Source organism: Heptranchias perlo, chromosome 22 (assembly GCF_035084215.1).
Source record: "Heptranchias perlo isolate sHepPer1 chromosome 22, sHepPer1.hap1, whole genome shotgun sequence".
In the NCBI taxonomy this organism is placed as follows: Eukaryota; Metazoa; Chordata; class Chondrichthyes; order Hexanchiformes; family Hexanchidae; genus Heptranchias; species Heptranchias perlo.
In genome coordinates, this window is record NC_090346.1 from 40070071 (window position 1) to 40092360 (window position 22290).

Sequence of the window (22290 nt, forward strand, 5' to 3'; positions counted from 1 at the left end):
CTTTATTCATGAAACCAACTTCCTTTATTAAGTGTTTTGAAAGTTTCTTTCGGAAAATCCCGAGCTCTTAGAAAGCACATGTTTATATACTTTGTTCTTTATTTGCAGATCCACATGGTCCATCCTTCACAATTGGCAAAGCAATATGGCTCCTTTGGGGCTTGGTCTTCAACAACTCTGTGCCTGTGCAGAATCCTAAAGGAACAACGAGTAAAATAATTGTGTCCATATGGGCCTTCTTTGCTGTAATATTTCTCGCAAGCTACACTGCCAATTTGGCTGCATTTATGATCCAGGAAGAGTTTGTTGACCAAGTGACTGGACTTAGTGATAAAAAGGTAATCATTGCTTTCACTGCTAATTAGCGTAGTCCCATACTGACAAGAACTCAAGTCCACCATTGAATGGCAAAACATATCCTTAAATGGCTTTGAACAGATTTGCCAACTAATCATAAGCCTATCCTTGTGCAGTACATGTTTTGTTGTTAGGACTCGAGATTCTGATTGGGCCCTGGGTGATTCTCTGGTGGGACGGCCAGATGGGGACTGGAAAATGAGGCAGAATTTGGTTATGTTGGGATTTCTTCCCCTTTCAGCAGCTGAGAAATTTTCTGGTGGGTGGAGGGAGGACAAGTCCTGCACCTGCGCCTCCACATCAAGGGGGCATGTCTGGGGGAACTCCTGGGCTACCGCTGAAATTCTACTCACAACGCCTCTTGCCAGCTGAGAACTCATGAGAATTCCGTTAAGGCCCTTGATAGGACCCCATGTGTATCTCCGACAAAGGTAATTGATCCTGGAGGAAATCAATTGCCTTTGTTATCCATTAGAAGCTGAAGATTTTTAAAACTTGCCTCCATCTTCAGCCCAGGAAGGTCTTTGTATCTCTTAGCAGGCAGCTGCAGGGCACTCTGAGTTATGACGGTGGTTTGGGCCGGAGAGAAAGTCCGGTTTCTGGTGGACCGCACTCCCATTGTACTTCCCCGCCCCCCCCAATTTGCTGCTGGATATCACCAGGAGAGGAATATCAGACCTCAGGACCTGACTATTCCAATGCTTCTCTGGCCTGCCTCCCATCCCCCACCCTCTGCAAACCTGCTCATTCAAAACTCTGCTGCCTGTATCCTATCCTGCACCAAGTCCCGTTCAATCATCTTCCCCGTCCATGCTGACATACATTGGCTCCCGGTCCTCTAAAGCCTCTGATTTAAAATTCTGATCCTTGTGATTAAATCCCTTCATGACCTCGCCTCTCCTTATCTGTGTAACCTCTTTCAGCCCCACAACCTCCCCAGCTCTCTCTTTCTCTAATTCTGGCCTTTTGTGCACCCACTCCCTTCCTCCGTCCCACAATTGACAGCCGTGCCTTTCATCCGTCTAGGTCCCACACTCTGGAATTCCCTCCCTAAACCCCTCCACCTCTCTGCCTCCATGTCCTCCTTTAAGGCCCTCCTTAATACCCACCGTTGACTAAGTTTTTGCTCACCCGTTCTAATATCTCCCTTTTTGACTCGGCGTTCATTTTTGTCTGGTTACGCCTCTGAGAAGTGTTTTTCTATGTTAAAAGCACCTGATAAATGCAAGTTGTTGTTATATTTCTTATGTTTTCCCTGTTTTGGAATTCCTGAAAGCTCTACGTGTTGCAGGGAATTTACATAAACTTCATCTTTAGCAGTGCAGGAATACCAGAAGTTTGCGGGATTGTTCATCCGATTGTCCTTCCTGCCGTGATGAGATCCAAATCTCAGGCTAGCTTTCAGGGAGAGGTGTAGACCAAAGGTCAGACTCTGCCCCATAGACAGAGCAGGAAGGAAGACTAAAATGTGCACTCTTGTGTAACCCCTAAATGCCTGGTTTCGGAGCACTATTGGCAGAGGTCCATTAGGTCATCTGCTCAACTTCTCAGTTGAGGTATAATGTGCGGTATAAGGAGATGTGGAAGAGGGGAATGAGTTGAAAAAAAATAGTTTCTGCTTCTACTGCCTCATTTCCACTTTGGCGTTGAGATATTTCTGGGCACCTTGGCAGCCATATTGAGACATTCAACCAAGCTGGGAATTTTCTTGGAGCTCTTCCGCTCCACCGTGGTAACTTTGCTGGAAGTGTAATGGAAACTCCATCTGCACATACAAACGAATTTCCGCTGCATTTCCAACGAAGTTACGACAGTGGAGCGAGAGCAGCTCCAAGGAAATTCCCAGCCCATATTTCAATGATCTGCACACCATGACACAAGATAAATCATAAAAAATTCTAACTGCATATTTATTTTATTTTATGTTATTGTACAACATGTATGAAAACCATCAACATTTGTGTGAATTTGAGATTATTTTACATTGTAAGATCTGACTTGAAATGACCTACAGTGTAAAAGAATCATTACAGTATAATCCAATGAGGAAGAACAATATTGAATCTGATGGGCCCATTGATATCCAGTCTTGTAGAGGCATGTGTCCCAAGTAGCGTTCCTCTGCTGCAATTCGGGCCACTCTTAGTAGGATCATTATCCATGGGATGAGGGGGTATGCTTTGTACCCCAAAGCCATCTGTTGACATGATTTTCTTCCCTGTAAAGGTCACTGAGGGCCGCATTTCAAAGGATGAATGCATCCTGACAACTTCCAGTATATCTGGCATTGACATATAGGATCCTTTGCGTGTTGTCACACACAATCTGTACCTTGAGGGGGTGGAAACCCTTCTTGTTGAGGTAGTTGAGGGGGTTTTCTGTAGGAGCTCGCAAAGCCACATGATTGCCATTGATTGCACCCTGGACCTTCAGAAAGCCAGTATCCTCGGGAAAACTAAGTGCCCTTTCTTGCTGCTGTCTTGCTGTGATGTCAACGGGATGAATTCCCCAGCTTGCCTGTAAAGTGCTTAAGTCACCTGTCGAATGTATTCCTGTACTGCATTCTGGCTGATATTATGGAGATTCCCTGCGACTGCCTGAAATAAGCCTGTGCCATAAGAGTTGCGGGTGGTCGCCACCTTCATGGCCACAGATAGAGTAGTATGGGCAGATGGTCCTGGCTGTAGAAACGCACACAGTAGGTGACAGCGCTGCCCCGTTGCTCCTTTGGTGAATTGCACTCTTCTTACATACATACAGCTGAGCTAGAGGCTTGGCTAGTTCTGGAGCACAGGTCTTCAGCACTTCAACCGGGATATTGTTGGGTTCCACAGCCTTTGCTGTGCTTTGCCTCTCCCAGGAGATTACATGGCTGCAGGGGTGAGTGGGAGGTTGGGGAGAGGGAAGAAGTGTTTAATCATGATGCTCTGGCTTTCATGGTTTGGGCCAGGCTTGATGGACCAGCTGATCTTTTCCTGCCCGTCAATTTTGTATGTTCATATGTTCGTACCTCTTCACTAAAGTCCTTGAATGATCTGTGCTGCCTGTATATTCTGTGTTGGAGGAATCATATCTGGTGGGCTGCATCTTCCTTAAATGCTGCCTGACTCTCCTTTCTGACATCTTGTGCTGCTCCTTCTCCATGATAATAGCATAGACGGGTATGCCCATAAAGAATGCCATATCTGCTCCTCCAAAGCCCTCAAGGTGGGTCAGGGGCACGGGGGAGAAGGTGGGTGAAAATCTCCCATTAGATTCCGAAATGGACCTTAGATGTAATTTCACATCGAGACTGTTGTTATTCCAGTCCATGAAGGACAATTTCAACTGATCGCTTAGAACGCAGGAATTCTTTTTGCAGCCTTTGCTATAGCTAATCATCTAGCGGCACAATTGTGACATTTCTGGATTGAGTTTGACCCATTTTAAGCACTGTTATATGCAGATAGAGCTTATCTATTGTGCTGCGCAGTGTGGAGGCTATGATGCTGCAGTGCCCGCAATTTCCTGTGGTGACAATGATGAATAGCTGTGGTCAGACGGGCAGCATATCTCAACGGCGACACTTCTTTAATAAAAAACTTACTTGAGTCACCGACAGATATTTCATAGGTTTCAGCAAATTGGTTTTAAACCTGTGAAAATGAGAATGTTTCTGATATTAAATGCTGGGTATCAGTGTGTTACAATGTGCTTGCGTTTGATTCACTGCAGCAGCGATAGGTTTGATGCCCTTGGTTCCTTACACCATGAGTGCTGTACCATTGAGGTTAGTGCCAAGTAAACAGTAGGCACTTCCACACAGGAGGGAGGGAATTCAGAGGGAGAGTGCCCCACTGACGCCCTGGCGTATCTCCTTGCCGTGAGCTCAAGAGATTGGCAAATGCCTGGGGTCAGGTGTCGACTTGCTATCTCGATTAGGTAATGTGGTGGGCGGTGTGAAACGACCTAAAGGAGAGTGGAAACATACAAACAACGGGGAGGAGGAGGGAGGAGGTTGTCGTTCTGAAGAACTAAATTAAAACGTAGAAGGATGAGGGAAAATACTCTCTTGCATCTGAACCTCTGTTGGCTGGAGTGAAATGTTGTTGCAATATACAGTGGCAGAAAAATTTAGGCAATAATGAATAAGGGAGAGTACATATATATGAGGATTTTACTATACTGATGAGTGTTGTCATTACCAAAAGCCCAGTATTAAGACAATAACTGCCATTAACATGGTGAAAGGAAACTGTTATAACAAATGGACTTCACAGTATAGAAATTACACCTGTACTTGGATTGAGTAATCTGTCAGACCTGCACTTAACTGAACGTTTGCACTGCGATGCAGAGATGACACAATGAAACAATTTAAATGCAGATCCTCAGTGACTGTACCAACATTTTACAATGCTGTGATAGCCAGTCACTGCATTGATAAGGATCTTGCTGAGATTTATATTCATCATTAAAAAATCATGACAGCCTAAAGGAAAGAGGAAGGTGCAGTGACATATTAGAATATTTACTTTGAAGAGGAATATTATTAATGTGTAAAGCACTGATATGTGTGTGCACTGCATTGGTTTCCCTCTTAGATTCTAAGAGCCATACATTTGAACCTAGCGTTTATAATATGAATATGGTCTGACAGTATGGGGGATCAGATTGAGTTTTACTCTATAACCCTCAGCTTGTAAAATAAATTGACTTTTAATACATTTAATAAATCTGATTAGCTATAAAACTCAGTACTGGCAGGAAGACACTGTCTTTTGGGATGCTACTGTCTTTCATCATCGGGTTACACTATTGGATTAAAATGTACAGCTCTTGGGCCCTTTGGCAGAGTTAACAAAGAAAACCATAAGTCTGATCTTGAAACCTGCCTCTGTGGGAGCTTTCAATGCTTTACACATAAGTACTTAACCAAGAACTGGTGCCCTTTGATTTCTGGATCTCTTAATGCTTAACACGGGAATGCTGAAACTGTTTAGAATGAAAAAGACTATTTCTTTCTGGTGTTTGAGAATCACTGCTGAAAAGTCAATCTAAAGCTGATCACCATGACTTTTATATTTCTTGTAGTTTCAGAGGCCGTATGACCATTCGCCGCCTTTTCGATTTGGGACGGTTCCAAATGGAAGCACAGAAAGAAATATTAGAAATAACTATCCAGATATGCATGCTTATATGTCCAAGTATAACCAAAAAGGAGTGCAACATGCCCTGGTTAGCCTGAAGACTGGGTAAGTATTAGATGGCACCCACTTCTTCATTCAGCACCAAACTCAAGTCGTTTTTAGATATTGTTTGTTTTTTCCGAAGTATTTTCTATTTGTAAGCAAATGCTCTTCAGTTTTGATTAATACATGGAATATGCAAGGAGGTTATAATACACCTTTATAAACCACTGGTTAGGCCTCAGCTGGAGTATTGTGTCCAATTCTGGCACCACACTTTAGGAAGGATGTCAAGGTCTTGGAATGGGTGCAGAGGGGATTTACTAGAATGATATCAGGGATAAGTGACTTCAGTTATGTGGAGAGACTGGAGAAGCTAGGATTGCTGTCCTTGGAGCAGAGAAGGTTAAGGGGAGATTTGAAAGAGGTGTTCAAAATTATGAAGGGTTTTGATAGAGTAAATAAGGAGAAATTCTTTCCACTGGCAGGAGGATCGGTAATTAGAGGACACAGATTTAAGAAAATTGACAAAAGAACCAGAGGGGAGATGAGAAGAATTTTTTTACGCAGCCAGTTGTTATGATCGGGAATGCACTGACTGAAAGGGTGGTGGAAGCAGATTCAGTAGTAACTTTCAAAAGGGAATTGGATATATATTTGAAAAGGAAACATTTGCAGGGCTATGGGGAAAGAACAAGGGAGTTGGACTAATTGAACAGCTCTTCCAAAGAGCCGGCACAGGTAAGATGGGCCAAATGGCCTCCTTCTGTGCTACATGATTCTATGTACAATGTTTACATTAAGTATATTCATTTAAAAATAAGTAAGGCTGGGTGACATAGGGGTTTCTACACAGTTGCTTCCTCTCTGTGCTTGGGCTCCTCTCTTCAGCTGGGAGCTGTATTGCGCGTTTGTGCAGTCTTTACCCATTTCCAATAGATGTCACATTGATGGAGTTGGGGATTGCTTATCTACGGTTGGGCTTAAAGCTCGTTGCTACAAGAGTAGATAGAACTTTACTACATATCTAGTCTGTGACACCTGACCTAGGAATGCTTCATGTTATTGGTTTCAAAAGTATTCTTCTTCCAAAAGAGGATGAACTGTTAAGAGAAATTCTCTCTGCTAAAAAGGTGCCAATTATTTGAAATTTGCTCGTGACGCACGAGCTGTGGATCATTCCCTCACAAACAGCCGTACTCTGTTCTGTAATTGCTGAGACTGGATTCATCGAGATGTGGGGCATAGTATGGAATTGAAAAGTGCTTTTTAAAATCAATAAGTTTAGTCCAGAGTCAGGTCCCGTACCTCAGACAAACTAACTCAAACTGCCAGTTTGTCGGGGATGTGCGGACTACTGCTTTCTATTAAATTGGATTAATTGTTAATTTATATTAAAACAAGCCTGAATTTCATGCTATTGCTGAGTATTGTTAAAATACTGAGAGCTCTCCTTTTATGCTGGAGTCCGGCTAAATGCCAATTACTTTGAAAGCATTTGACCTGAATGCGGTTTCTTCAGCGGAGGATGGGTTAGCAGAAATAAGTTGTACACATAGACATGAATCTTTTTTTGTTTCCAATTTTCTCTCTCTCTCAAACTCATGCTGGACTGCAGTTTCATGGGCACCAGTAATCCCTTAGTTCCTCAAACATGCATCAGCTAAGATAGTCAGGGGCCGACTTTCATCCCTGTTTTTTGGCTGGGAACAGGGTGGTAGTACAAGGAAAAATTGGACAGCAGAGTTCACTGCCCCGTGTCACCGTTGCCTGGGTAGCCGCCATCTTGGTGGGGTCCTTGAAATAGGTGGCCCAGGTGCCTGCCGAAAACAGGTGGGCACCTTATTAGCCCATGTAAATTAGGGTCCTATGACATTGGTAGGCCCCCGATGCAATTTTCAAGTCCCGATGAGTGGACCATGTGTCACGCACACTCCGCCCAATGGTACTTGTGTTGAGCGTCCTAACCGGTGGTCCTTAAAGGGACCGCTCAAAAACAGGTATGTTACATTTTTTAAATGATTTTTGTTAGGTTGGGAGGACCGTTAATGCTCCTCCTGATCCTAGTAAAAAAATGATCCCCGAGATGCCTGACCCTCTGCTATCCTCCCCCAGATTGCCTCCCTCCCAATTTACCTGCACATGCTGGGTTCCAGCAGCTGGAATTTTGTCCCTCTCCAATCGTGACCCGCTCACTGACAGCATGGAAATGTGGCCTGACCGTGGAAATTGGCCAGATAGATTTCATTGGGGCCGGGGGGGGGGAGGGCTGTGCTTGATGGAATCAGGCATGTGATAATCTACCCCTGTGTATCAGCACGCTATTATTGATTATGGGAGTTTGTTCCTATCCTCACTCAATGTCCACATATATGCATTTACCAGCAGAGGTTACTGGATCAAGGAGGGGATTTTTGGTTGATTTTCCCCTCCTTCCTACCCCAGCCAGCGCAGAGACACTGAAGCTGATTGTAGTGACTCCACTGCTACTGCTAATTTGGCACAGACTAGGGATCAAATCTGTGATGCTCATGGGCTTTATGGCCAATACATCACTACACAGTCAATTAAGACAATGAACTATTATAAGAACATAAGAAATAGGAGCAGGAATGGCCAAACGGCCCCTCGAGCCTGCTCCGCCATTCAATAAGATCATGGCTGATCTTCGACCTCAACTCCGCTTTCCTCCCCTATCCCCATATCCCTTGATTCCCTTAGAGTCCAAAAATCTATCGATCTCAGGGTAGCAGATGTGAATGTTTAACAGGGAAGGAAGGTCTAGAGGTAAGTCCTGTGAATATTTAGATACTTAGCCCTAGATAAGCTCCATGTGTTCATTTCCCCCCCAAAAATGTCGATGAGAATAATCTCAGTTTAAGCTCTCCTCCGTGAAGTCCTATATCTCTTCCATTTCCTTGGTGAATCAGTTTATTGGATTGGCTACAGTGTCACTGGGCAAGAGGTTCCCTGTGACAAGTGTCCACTTCTCACTATCAATGTTAGCACATTTTATCCGGTAGCAAACAATATTTTTTTAAATTATTTTCATTCAGGGAAACACCACACAAATTTTGTGAGCTCACTGTGTAGCTTTGCCACGGAGGATTTTATTGACACTTTGGAGTTGCCGATACATGCTGAAAGCAAAGCGCTGTTTGTGGGGAGAGGTAACTTGTCCGTGAGGTTCGGCATCTCTTTTTTAAACTCAGATTCTATGTCTCCTGATTTTTTTTTCATCCTAAATAATTACAAAAGGAGATTGAAGTTGTGTAAGAACCTGTGGCTTTATGAAAGTTTCCAGAGATGAAGGTAACATTAAAGGGGCATTGCCGCCTTACAAACTCTCTTGGAAGTCACTGCATGAGAATTGTAAACGGAGCCACATGCAGTGTGAGGAGATTGTTGAAGCAGTCGTGTCACCAAATTGCATCTGCTCCTTGCCCCTTCCTCTCCCCCCCGCCCCCCCCCCAAAAAGACAGAAAAGCCAAAGATTTACCATCTGCTACAGTACGAACTTGCCCCAGAAGCCAAGATGGGAGGGGTGGGGGAAAGAGGGATTGCCATTGCACACTCCGTGTAATGACATCTTAAACCTGTTCTGTATAAATCTTTCCTATGGTAAAATTTGAGCTTAGTTTTTGGCACAAGCTGTCCCACACCGTTCAGGCGATTTATTCTGCACAACACACTGGTGATATCTCCTGTTGAACAAGCCACTGCTGCAGCCTTTACGGTTGTGCAGTCTTGGTGGTATGTTTCCATGTGAAAGCATACCACTTAGGTTTAAGAACAGCTACAGTTATGCTAGAGATAACTGGCAGTCCTGTTGCACGCTGTGTGCTGCATTGCAGCTCCAGAATGCAGCAAACTGTTGCAACATATAAATCTCAGTGACCACTAGTGGTCAGTCATTAATCTGGATTTATTAAGATGCCGCTGGTCATACATAGCACTCATTATTATGTATGCACTCCACAAATAGATGCACTTTCAATTTATTACTTTCAAGCTGAAATTACTGATTAAAATTCCTTATGAGGAGAATTCCAATATAATGGGGCCAATTGGTTAAAGGGGAACATCCTGTGTTCTGTGCACATGCACTTTACAGAACAAAGCCATTATCTCATCATCTTGGCCAGTATTCAAGTGTATTACATGATAAATTGTTAGCTAAGTGGGATAGACTGAAACCATTAATAACTTTAAGCACCAGCACAATCCGGCGAGACTCATACAGCGCTCTGAGGGATAGTCATCCCAACTGATTCTATAAATGAAACCTTGGGATCTAAAATTACAGCACGATATTAGTCTAGCTGCACAGCTACTTAGAATATTTAATCTGTGAAAAGAATTTAAACTGACCCTAGAGTATATAATGCATCAGTAATTAAAGTTAAACTAATTTAGAACATCTATGAAAATCCCATCATTGTCAAACTATCTTAAAAAAAAATCAGTATTATCAGCTAACTTATGAATGGAAGAAGAAAAATATTGATTGTAACCCTAAATAAAAACTATATACTGCCCCAATCGCTCAGCAAGTTTATCCAATAGACCAGGATGGTGCCAGGTTCCAGTGCCGAGTTGGTCAAACTTCAACCAGGGCAGCCCTGGGTTAGTGCCCTTGGCTTTGTGACCCTGCTCCTGATTGTTATCCAGTGACCCCCCCCCCCCCCCCCCCCGCTGGTGGCCCTTGTTTGGATGTTGGATTAGGATAGAATCAGTCTCTATGATGTCCTCTCATGGTCAAATACTCACATGTCCAGGCTCACACATGAGTAATGGGCACTTGAGTAAGATTTGAGTGAGGTACCAGAGTACAATCAAAACCCTTTAAACAGTACCCAAACAAGCAGCCAAAGTCTTCAGAAGGTGAGAGGAGAAAACTAGCAAGAGGAAAACAAACTTTAAAAATAAATACCCAAGTATTTAGAATGGGGTCATTCTGAGATTGGATTCTCCAAGCAAGGATTCCCCAAGCAGGTTCTGAAGATAGGGTGCAGGCCTGCACCCTATCATTTTCCATCCATTAATTTTAATGGAAGCCACAGGCCCACAATTGCCCTACCTGCACTCGATGGGAGTTCTTGATTGCCTAATCAGCCAAATAATACCACCTGCTCAAGACAGTATCCACCTTCATTCCTGAAAAGATTTTAGCTCAAACCAAATGACATTAGACTTGTTCTATTATTGTTAAACACCATTAATTAATCAAATACCATTAATGTATCTCAATAAAGTCATGACAGAGGCTTTTTTGAAGTCTCACTGGATTCTTCATCAACATCAACAACCACAGCGTTTTCAACAGACATTAAATCATGGGAAGTGGCAGCAACTGATGGCAAGTAATTGTTTATTGTTTTAAATCCTAAAACAGACTATCACAGAGTTCCCACTGTGCTTAGGGCCTGTCATTTTTGACAACTTGTGATCTTATAAAATGAATGAATATATATTTAATATTGATTAAGATGTGTCTTTGTATGTTTGTCTCTGTTTCTGCCTGTCTTATATGCGTTTCTCTCTCCTCCCTCTATTTCTGTCTCTCTGCGGGCCTTCTGTGTGTACATCTCTGTCTCTCTTATTTCTCTTTGTCTGTCTCTTTGTTCACATCCTAGTCAACTCCTGCATTCTCCATGGTTCAGATCTCTGTTTTAATTCTTGTCACTTTTCTGCTTCACTCTGTCTCACGGCTTTGCTGTCAAGTCACATTCGTACGTTCTCAAATATCCCTCTCATGCTCAATTACTAACTTTCATGCATCCTCTCTCCAGTCTGCCTCTGCTATCCTCTGGCTTCTTCAAATTTATCTCCATGCTGGAGTTCCTTTACTTATTTTGCTTTCCCCTGTCATGCTGTGTTCACCTTCCTCGCTAATCACTGACTCCAGCTGCTTTATTGCTGTTGTCTGCCTCTGCCCTTAATTTATATCCCTTTCTTAAATTAGTCTCCTTATCTCTCCTTCATAGTACCTTGCTTTTTTTCCCCCCAAACCTCTTTGTCCTGTCTCCTGTGGTAGTATTTTTCTTCCCTTGCTCTGCTCTGTCTGGTCCAATTTCTTACAGGCTAAAGAAAGTGCTGTATAATTTCACTAAAGAATTCCAAGCCTTTCATGGTCCTCTATCTGAGGAATAAGAAAAAGAAAACCAAAACACCTGCATTAGCCAGGCCTCCTTTGTAGAACTATGCTGTGAACTTACTGAAAATTAATTTGGGAAGTTTTCAGGAGCATTGCAACAGTTAGAAACAGCCCATTTCAAAACCTCAGTAATGAGTTGGACATATTGACTATCAGAGTAAATCGGTCCTATAGTGAAACATCTTATTTGCTGCAGCATAACTTTTTCATTCTTCCAAGTTAAATCAAACTTAACATAATAAAAGCATTAGTGATGCCAGGCTGACGAACATAATAACTGAAGTAGGCCATTCAACCCTTGGAACCCGTTCCGCCTTTCAATTAGATCATGGCTGATCTATATCTTAACTCCATTCATCCGCCATGGTTCCATATCCCTTGATACCCTTACCTAACAAAAATCGATCAATCTCAGTTTTGGAATTTTCAATTGACCTATCTTCAACAGCTTTTTGGGGGAGAGAATTTCAGATTTCCACTACCCTTTGTGTGAAGAAGTTCTTCCTGATATCACCCCTGAACAGCCTAGCTCTAATTTCAAGGTTATGCCTCTTTGTTCTGGACTCTCCTACCAGAGGAAATAGTTTCTCTCGATCTACCCTATCAAATCCTTTAATCATCTTAAACACTGCAATTAGATCACCCCTTGATCTTAGAATCATAGGTTATAGCATGGAAGGAGGCCATTCGGCCCATCAAGTCCGTGCCGGCTCTATGCAAGACCAATCCAGCAAGTCCCACTTCCCTGCCCTATCCTAGTAGCCCTGCAAATTTTTCCTTTCAAGTACTTATCCAGTTCCCTTTTGAAGGCCGTGATTGACTCTGCCTCTACCACCCACTCTGGCAGTGCATTCCAGATCCTAACCACTCGCTGTGTAAAAAAGTTTCTCCTCATGTCACCTGTGGTTCTTTTGCCAATCACCTTAAATCTATGTCCTCTGGTTCTTGACCCTTCTGGCAATGGGAACAGTTTCTCTCTATATACTCTGTCTAGACCCTTCATGATTTTGAATACCTCTATCAAATCTCCTCTCAAACTTCTCTGTTCCAAGGAGAACAACACCAGCTTCTCCAGTCTATCCACGTAACTAAAGTCCCTCATCCCTGGAATCATTCTAATAAATCTTTTCTGCACCCTCTCTCAGGCCTTCACATCGTTCCTAAAGTGTGGTGCCCAGAACTGGACACAATACTCCAGTTGTGGCTGAACCAGTGTTTTATAAAGGTTCATCATGACTTCCTTGCTTTTGTAGTCTATGCCTCTATTTATAAAGCCCAGGATCTTGTATGCTTTTTTAACTGCTTTCTCAACCTGCCCTGCCACCTTCAATGATTTGTGTACATATACCCCCAGATCTCTCTGTTCATGTACCCCTTTTAGAATTGCCTCTCCTCATTCTTCCTACCGAAATGTAACACCTCGCATTTTTCTGAGTTAAATTTCATCTGCCACGTGTCCGCTCATGCCACCAGCCTGTCTATATCCTCTTGAAGTCTATCACTATCCTCCTCACTGTTCACTATACTTCCAAGTTTTGTGTCATCTGCAAATTTGGAAATTGTGCCCTGTACACCCAAGTCCAAGTCATTAATATATATCAAGAAAAGCAGTGGTCCTATTACCGGTACTAGTATTTTCTACACTCAAGTGAATACAAGCCTAGTTTATGCAACTTGTCCTCATAATTTAACCCTTTTAGCCCCGTTATCATTCTGGTGAACGAACAGCAGGTGGCATGCATGGTAGTCAGCTGATATCTCACACAGATGTAATGTCCCTTTGTTTCACCCGTTTGAAATATCGCCCAGAGTCACAGTGGAAACATTAAAAAGGAACATAATAAAACTTGGAAATCACTTCCATTATAGTAAAATACCTGAATATGTCACTGGCTGATATTAAAATTATTAAGGTTATTATCTATCCAAAGGGGGAAAAAAATCACAATGTTGAACAATTTTCACAATCTTGGAAGCAAAAGAAAAAAATGAAATTAGTCGTTAATTATTGAGAAGAGAGAGACCCTTTTTTTCCAACAATCTTTCATTCCTTTGGTAGCTGGCCTACATTGGAGGAAAAATTAATTAAGTTGGCAGTAGGTTTGGCAATCACATTAGCTGCAAGCTTGAATAAACTGACATCTAATTTATCAAACTCTGGTCCTTTGTTAGGTGCTGAGGCCTTAAGTTCCTTTTAAAGAGTAATAACATTAATGGATTAAAAGTTAAATTATTTTCAGACAATGCTTTGCAGCTTTGTGCGGTTTTGCACTGTGGACTGTCCCATTCTAGTTTGATGTGGCAGAATGGTGCCTACCGATCCATTTGAAATCATCTCCTTGACGTGCGCCTTGCATTTTAAACTCAGAGACTTCTACAAATGTTTTGAAATCCTTAAAGAAAAATATAGTCTAGGGGCATTGAGTCACCACTTGCTTGTGCGCTATGGAGTACTAATTGCAGCATCCACACAACAACAACTTGCATTTATATAGCGCCTTTAACATAGTAAAACGACCCAAGGCGCTTCACAGAAGTGTTATCAGACAAGATTCGACACCAAGCCGCAGAAAGAGATATTAGGACAGGTGACCAAAAGCTTTGTCAAAGAGGTAGGTTTTAAGCAGCGACTTAAAGGAGGAGAGAGAGGTAGAGAGGCGGAGAGATTTAGAATACACTGTAGTAGTCGCCACACGGTAACCTCCTGATCTCAACTGAATCAGTCGGGGAAAGCTCTGAGTGGAAGTGAGGGAGCGAAAATCTAAGGAAGAATCTCCAGAGGGGAAGACCACTATTGCACATTTCCAGGTGGTTGACTATGGAAGAGTATTGGCAGAAGATGTCCGCTCTCTCATTGGAAATACAAGAAAGTGGCATGGGGCCTAAAGGAGGGGGAATAAAATATCTTTTGTAGTAGTAGAAGCATTTCCACACTTGTGCATGAATCTCACATTTGTCTAAAATGTTTCTCTTCTCATCTGGAATATGATGATATCTGCAGAGATTTTGACATTTTGGCCAGACTTTTCTGATCACTTTGAGGTGGGATGGAGGCAGGGGAGCTGTTCTGTCATCTCTCCATATTTGGGTAGGCATATTGAAATGAAATATTAATAATGGGAATATTCCCATTATTTCCCTTCATTAACACCTTAACAATGCCCGGTGATGGGAGAGCTGTTGCCTTTATGACGTCTAGCATTGCTAAGGAAATGGAGGGGAATTTAAAAATTAAAGTTGATTGCACGAGCAAGGTGTGCTTTGTAAATAAGAAAATGTTGACAGCCCCAGGCAGACAACCAGGCAGGGCTAATTATACCACTGGGAGTCTACTGTAAAAATTATAATTAGATTGACGTCGGAAGATCTGTTGGGGTCAGGATGGAGGAAGATGGCGGTTGCAGTGAATGCACCATCACCAATCTGACAGATTGGAAAATCCAAGCCAATTGTACCCTTTCATTTATTCATTCTACCTTTGGGATGACTAAGCATGTCACACATCTCTGTGTTTTCAATTATGATCATTGCCCTTTCTCCAATACCCTTTCTACTTGGTAACTGTGCCCCGTGTGATTAATGTCACAAAAAATATCTGTGTAGTTTGCTTTGGGCCTGAAGTGTTTAGATTTTGGTTCTTTGTGATGTCAAATGGTTTCAAATCTCTAGATTTCCTGAACAATTCCCTGATGATAAATGAAAGGTCACGTGCATTCTACTGAAAATGTCACAAATCACCAGCTGAAATCTGACTGCACAGGGTTCTAGTGCGTCCCTGTACCTCAAGAGTAAAAGAGTAATACAACTGACATTGATTGTTTTAGGCGACAATGGTAAACATTGTCTTGAAGGTTACTAAAGGCTTCATAAAATCCTCCTGGCGATTTCTGGACTATCAAGAGCACCAGTTTACTATGGTAGCCCTGAATCACAGTAAAATTTTATGTAATATTTATATGTATTGGAACATATGGAACTAGTTGGCTAATTTTACTTAGGAAGGTGGACTGAAATCGTGCCATAAGATGGATGAGGAGCAAATTGATATTTTTTAGGCTTGAAAAGTATAAAGTTTAACTGGAAATTCCCAATTTAAAGTCAGTGTCAAGTAAAGTTGATTGTCTCCCTGTCCGCACAATAATGTCGATATCTGGAAAGACATGAGAACATAGAGGTAGAAATTTGTCTTGGACAATAGCGCTGAACAGATGCTATTGCATGGGCTGCCTGTTATACATTACATTTGATATTCAGTTCTATTGAGGTCACATCCAAGGACATAGGACACAATGGTCTATTTATGTGAAGATGCAAATTGTTAGGATTATCAAAAAAAAAACACAAAAAATTAAATGTAATGGCATAGGGTAGTTTATTTGCTAATGGGTTATTTAAAAATTATTTACTTAAGAATCAAAATATTTTTGTAAAGAGCTTATATTATTGGTCTGATTTCTCCAAACTTTGGAACTTATCAGCATTGATCATAATCTGAATATTTGGGCAATAGTACATGTAATTGTCTGAAAATCTATGCCAATAGTGGGCATAGTTCTTCCAGGAGTACATCAGAAGGGGCAGAAATTGGGCCAGCACCTGAATATACTAAGTCCCAGCCTCCGCTAGTAGTTTCCCCAGGGCATGTTAGGGGCTTAACCTCCATCTGCCCAAACATCAGAGGAGACAGGACTGAGAGGGAAGGAATTTCCTCATCTCCAGGATATGCTGAGTGGCGGGTGCACCGGGCTCAGTGAGTTGTACTGACCCACGGCCCAGTGTAAGTAGGGTCCATCTGGAGTTCCAGGACTGGGTCCTGGCCTGGACCCTCGAAGAATATCTTGGCATTGCCAAGAAAACGGCCAGCATATTGGCCCTTTAAATATGTTCTACGTTGCTGGTGGTGCCAGATTTGCCCATGAGTGGCGGTCCAGTGTCCCATTGCCTGTGCCTCTGCCCTGGCGGTGCTTAAAATGCACCCATAGTGGTGCAGGCACCTGCCAGTTACATGCACATTGGGGAACTTCATCTTACCACTAGTGTTTCATCGGGGTCAGGAGTAGAACGCGCACCTATACTGCGTGAGCATTCTCACAGATTTCCGGGCCCACAATGTATCGTAAATAACACATGGGTCCCAGTGTGATGTTCAGTGACATTTGAACAATGAACATGTAACATACAGGTCACTAAATCAAATGGAATTAATGTTTTATTAAATTAGATTAAATTAAAATCAATAATTAAAGTGATGAGAGAATGGTATATCCAATCCACCCCACTTATTGCAGGGCTACGCGGAAAGGGCGGGGGAGTGGGACTAGATGGATTGCTCTTGCATAAGGCCGGCACAGACTCGATGGGCCGAATGGCCTCCTTCCGTGCTGTAACCTTTCTATGATATCGTATCACTTGGAACTTATGGTATTTTATATATTCAATAGTAAAGTAATTGTAGTTGTTTTAAACAATATTTTAGTGTATTTTTAATGATGAAAATGAAACAAGTGGAGGGCAAACCTAATATTTATGCATAATTTTGTGAATAAATGCAGTAATTATAAAGCAGTTCAGTTATTCCCTTAATTTAGTTGGGTTTGTGTGGTGTAAGGCTGTTTCAGAGATTATAAGCATTTTTTTTTCTGATGTATTTTTTAATGAACCATTTCCCCGTGTCTCACTTTATCGTTATGGCTTATTTCTTAAAAAAAAAATTCTCCCGTTCTTTGTTTTAATCTGAAATTTCTACCTAGAAGTGTGAAATCTGGTCACATGATGCAGCTCCTAACAGTCAAAAGTAGCTCATCAAAAATTGTCACCACACGGGTGTTATCACTGTTATTGCGTAAGAAGAGGTGTTTAATTTTGTCAACCAGATGTGTTGTTTTCAGTAAACAAGGTCAATAGCACAACCCCCCTCCCCCAAACAAACAAATCATACCAAATAGAATAGAACAGAATAAATGACAGAAATTACAGCACAGAAGGAAGCTATTTACTCGCTCACACTCCTGCCAGTGATAGCCATTTAACTGGAGTTATCTACTCTAATCCCATTTCTCCTGCCCCTTTCCCATTTATAGACATAGAAATAACAGCACAAAAGGTGATGGGGAATGAGGGGAGTACAGCAAAGAGGACTGGATAAGGAAGGACAATGGAATAACAAAAATGAAATGGAATGGGTCAGAAAGAGAATGATTTTGAGGGGCCTGAGATTACTGTTTAGCAAAAAGAAGTAGGAGACTGCTACTGATGATCCACTAAATTAATGACCCACTAATGAAATCAAGAGGCTTGAAAACGTGCAATTTCTGAGTATGTGATTTGTTAGTGAGACATTAATTACTGAGAAAAACAGACACTCTCCCAATTTTCAGTATATTATTAGTCATAGTTAAGTAGCAAAACTTACAGCAATTTGAAAAGCAGAGAAGTAGAGTTGATTGGAGCACAGGTGCCTTTCCGCAGTATAGGTTGGGGAGCTGGGTGGCAAAAGTGAGGCGCTACAGTGCCATCACTGGCAGGAGGGTATAATTACAGCATAGCGCATTTAGATAGGTAGTTTCTATTTCTATAATGGACATAGGAATTTATAATGGAAAAGTTAACACAAAGAAGCGACAGTAGACAGTAAAGTTCCCAAGACAGAAAGTGTACACGGCTGGATTGGGCTGGATTTTTCTCTGAGTGGCGAATGAACGGTGCCCGCCACTCATTAGACATGGACTTGTCCTTAGACTTTTCATGGGCTTTTACACTGCAAGTTCCTCTTAATGGGCCCTCAATTCAGCATGGCGCCCTCTCCCAGGCGACTGGGACCTCTGTGAACAGGGCAAACTGCTGTGTATCCCCTTAACCAATCAGATTGCAGCATGTTAATAAGCCACGCAGACACAGAACCAGGGAGTATAAGTTGTAGTAGTATATTCAATGTAAAATCAGTTACAGAAAGCAAAATAGAGAGGGTAACAAATATTGAATTAAAAGACAGAGATAAAAGAGACAGAAAGAAAAAGTAAAAAAATAAAAATAAAATGCTTTTTTTTAAATGTCCAAAAGCAATTAAAATGTGAAGGAATGATACTCCACACTTGTAAAAGTAAATTTCCAGTGCCAGAGAGGTTGTTTGGCAGCCAATAAGATTTACCACGCCGTTAAAAGTTTGCTTACACTTAAAAAAAAACTTGACATACATTTTTCTGGTGAGATTATTTCGTTTCCATCAGGGCAGTAGAGAAACTTCACACTGTTGCAGTCATTTCAATGGTGAGTCAGCCAGTGAGATCTCCTTCCCATGAAGCTTCTGGAGGAGCAGGGCATCCAGTACAACAACCTCCGGATTTCCGTGTTTAAATGCGCATGAGCAGTTGCCGGAAGTTGCTGTACGATTTGCACTGAAATGACAGTGATCCCTGTTAAGCTCGCTGTTATTTTTAGAGCAAAATCCGGCCCAACATATTATAGACATTTTAACTTTGCTAACTTCAACCAAGTCATTATTGTGAGGTGCAAGGACAGGTCACTCTGGGCCATTCTTATGAATTACCAGTGTCTGACAAGAGCACCTCACAATAATGACATGGTTAATTTAGAACTTGGATATTGCCACATGGATCTTCATGGCACAGTCTGACGAATCATTAATCACCATTAATTGTTTATTAATTAACCATTAATTGTTTATTTGTGCTATTCTGAGTGCAAAACAGATTTAAAGTTACCATAATCCAGCATGGACACGATGGGCTGAATGGCCTCCTTCTGTGCTGTAAATTTTCTATGATTCTATGATAATACTGGTATTAGATGCCCTCAAATGTATAACTGTCCAATGTGATTTTCAAAAAAAAACTAATGCTATTGCAATGGTTATAAATGTAAACTTTGTGAGATAGTGACTGACTGGAAAGCCAATCGTGCTGTCCTCTAGGCACAATCCTTCGATCTATGCTCTAAGGAGCTTCTTCACATAAAATGTATTGTCAAGAATGTACTGGAATACTGTTAAAAGCACTCTGATCATTTTTGCAAATGTAAGTCGGATTAGATTAGCCAAAGGCATTACTTAACAATACAAAAAAGTCTGTGCATTGCACGTTCAAGGATTCCTGACATTTGAGCTTAACCTGAGCTGATAATATGCAGCAGTCATCTCTCTTCACATGCAAAGAAGTGCTTTGAAATTTTGGCGATGGTGCATGAGTGTTTGCTGCGGGAAATACCTCCTGTCAAATCTGGCAGTGCTGTTTCAGTAATTTCATTTCTTTTATTTTAGAAAGTTGGATGCCTTCATATATGACGCGGCAGTGCTGAATTACATGGCGGGAAGAGATGAAGGCTGCAAGCTTGTAACGATTGGCAGTGGATATGTCTTCTCGACCACCGGTTATGGAATAGCTTTGCAAAAAAACTCACCTTGGAAACGTCAGATTGACCTGGCTCTCCTCCAGATTGTTGGTGATGGTATGGGTGCTTCATGTTATCTGTTAGCTCATGAATTTCTGTTGAATACCCATGCTTATTTTTCTCTCTTAGTTAAATTCTCCTCTATTATGCAGTTCCTGAAACATCATTAATTGAAATAGAAAATTATATTTAAAATTAAGACTTCTAATAAGAGATTTCTCTGCAGTACAGGTTGAGGACTTGGGAGATACAAAACTAAGGCGGGAGAGTGTAATTACAGCATCACAAGTTTGCACAGGCAGTTCCCATTGTAAATGTGGACATAAGAATTTATTGTGGAAAAAGTTGACACAAAAGTGTGACAACATGAAGTAAGGTTTCCCAGACAAGAAGTGCATGTAGATGTAAGATTTTTAATAAATTAATAGATTGATACACTGCTGTGGAGTTTTGAACCATGTCCCATGACATAATTAAAAAGATTTCTTTTCCATATTATATTATGTTTTTTAATGGGGATATTTGGAGTAAGTTTCCTGATTTTTGTGTTTTCATCCCCTGTCTTTGTCCACTTGGTCTGACACTTATAGCTGAGAGGATGGGTTCTGACGAAGGGTCATAAGACCTGAAATGTTAACCCTATCTTCTGCTCTCCACAGGTGCTGCCTGACCTGCTGAGTGTTTCCAGCATTTTCTGTTTTTATTGCAGCATCCGCAGTATTTTGTTTTTTGGTATAAAGTCTGCTCTCAAATTGCGCCAATTACTTCAGCACTACATCCTATTAGCTTTGGGTTCCAGTGCTATACCATTGTGCCTAATATTGAATCTGAACTACTTTTGAGATTAAGCAAATAGAACTTGGAATATTTTGGAAGATAAACTCATTCTTTTCCAGTTACTGTTTACACTATATTTGTATCTCTTTTAAGACATTGATTTATGGGCTGGGAATTTTAACCAGGAGTATGGTCATTTGAGTTGATTTGGATTAGATTGGCTGATCCTGTTAGGACAGTGGTGCTGTGCATGCAGTTGGGAGAGTTTTCCACTGCACTGTCATGATAGAGATTTGTGTGTCTCGATCTTTCATGGGGTTCTGATATAAGTGATTGAAAGGCAATGAGTGATGGGCAGGTTTTTAAAAAACAGTAGCAATCTCTTAGTTTAGCAATTTCTTAGTCTCATCCATGCCAGCGAAGCAGTGGGAATGGGGGTTGGGTGCCAAATATAATTGAACTTGTACCTCAGAAAATTTAGTGGCTCATTACTCTGGGAATTGGAGGAGGTGGGAATGGATTTTTATTTTGTATTGATGTCTGTGTTACAATCTACGTGAAGCACTTAGAAAGACCATCGCCTATTAATGCGCGGTACATAATTTCCAGGTGGCTGGACCTTAATGGGACTAACCATGCCAAACAAGTGTCCCTGGTTTTGAGGATTGTTTGGGGGTTGGGGGTTGGGGGGGGGGGGGGCGGTTGCAGGTGGAGAGTGGAGAGAGCCTATCCATGCAGTACACCTATGTCCCTGCTATAATGAGGGTGGATTATTTATACTTGGTACCTGATGGTCTCCATGCTAACCCTTAATCCAGCTCTTTTTTATTCTGACCTTGAAAATTCATTTTTGTTTGGTAAGGGTATCAAGGGATGTGAATCAAAGGGGGATCCATGGGGTTGAGATACAGTTCAGCCAAGATCTGATGGAATGGCGGAACCGGCCCGAGGGGCTGAATGGCCTACTCCTGCAATTCAGTGCAATTAATATCAACACCCATCTTTTCAAAATTATAAACTCACTGTGGTAGAAATTAAACCTCATTGCAACAAGGACCAATTTTGGGGACTAAAATCCCGTGCCCAAAGGACGCCTCAAAGACGTCCGACTCGATATTGGGTTGGGTGATTTTTCAGAAGTTCCTGGCGACTGCCTAAAACAGCCGTGAGGCCTTTTACATATGTAAATGAGGGGTTAAGCAGTCACTGGGCGACCGCCACCAAAAGGTAAGTGTTTAAAAAGAATAATACAAAATAAATCATTGCCATGGAGCCAGGACGAGCAGGATTGCTCCCCCAACTCTATAGTGGACCACTTTCCACCCCCCACTGTTGCTGCATCACATCTCTCCTCCCAGGACTTACCTTCATGCCACTGCCGACGAGGCAAGCGGCCTGCAGTTCATTTCTTCAAATGGGCATGTT

General features: G+C 41.8%; 1 protein-coding gene across 1 annotated transcript in view; it reads left to right on the forward strand.

The window, feature by feature from the left end:
• grin2aa (glutamate receptor, ionotropic, N-methyl D-aspartate 2A, a) overlaps nt 1–22290 on the forward strand; it is a 175721-nt gene that overhangs the window by 130476 nt on the left and 22955 nt on the right. The window contains exons 9-11 of the mRNA XM_068003756.1: nt 109–338; nt 5431–5591; nt 19958–20145. Coding sequence (XP_067859857.1) covers nt 109–338; nt 5431–5591; nt 19958–20145 — 579 coding nt within the window. The remainder of the gene's footprint in view (nt 1–108; nt 339–5430; nt 5592–19957; nt 20146–22290) is intronic.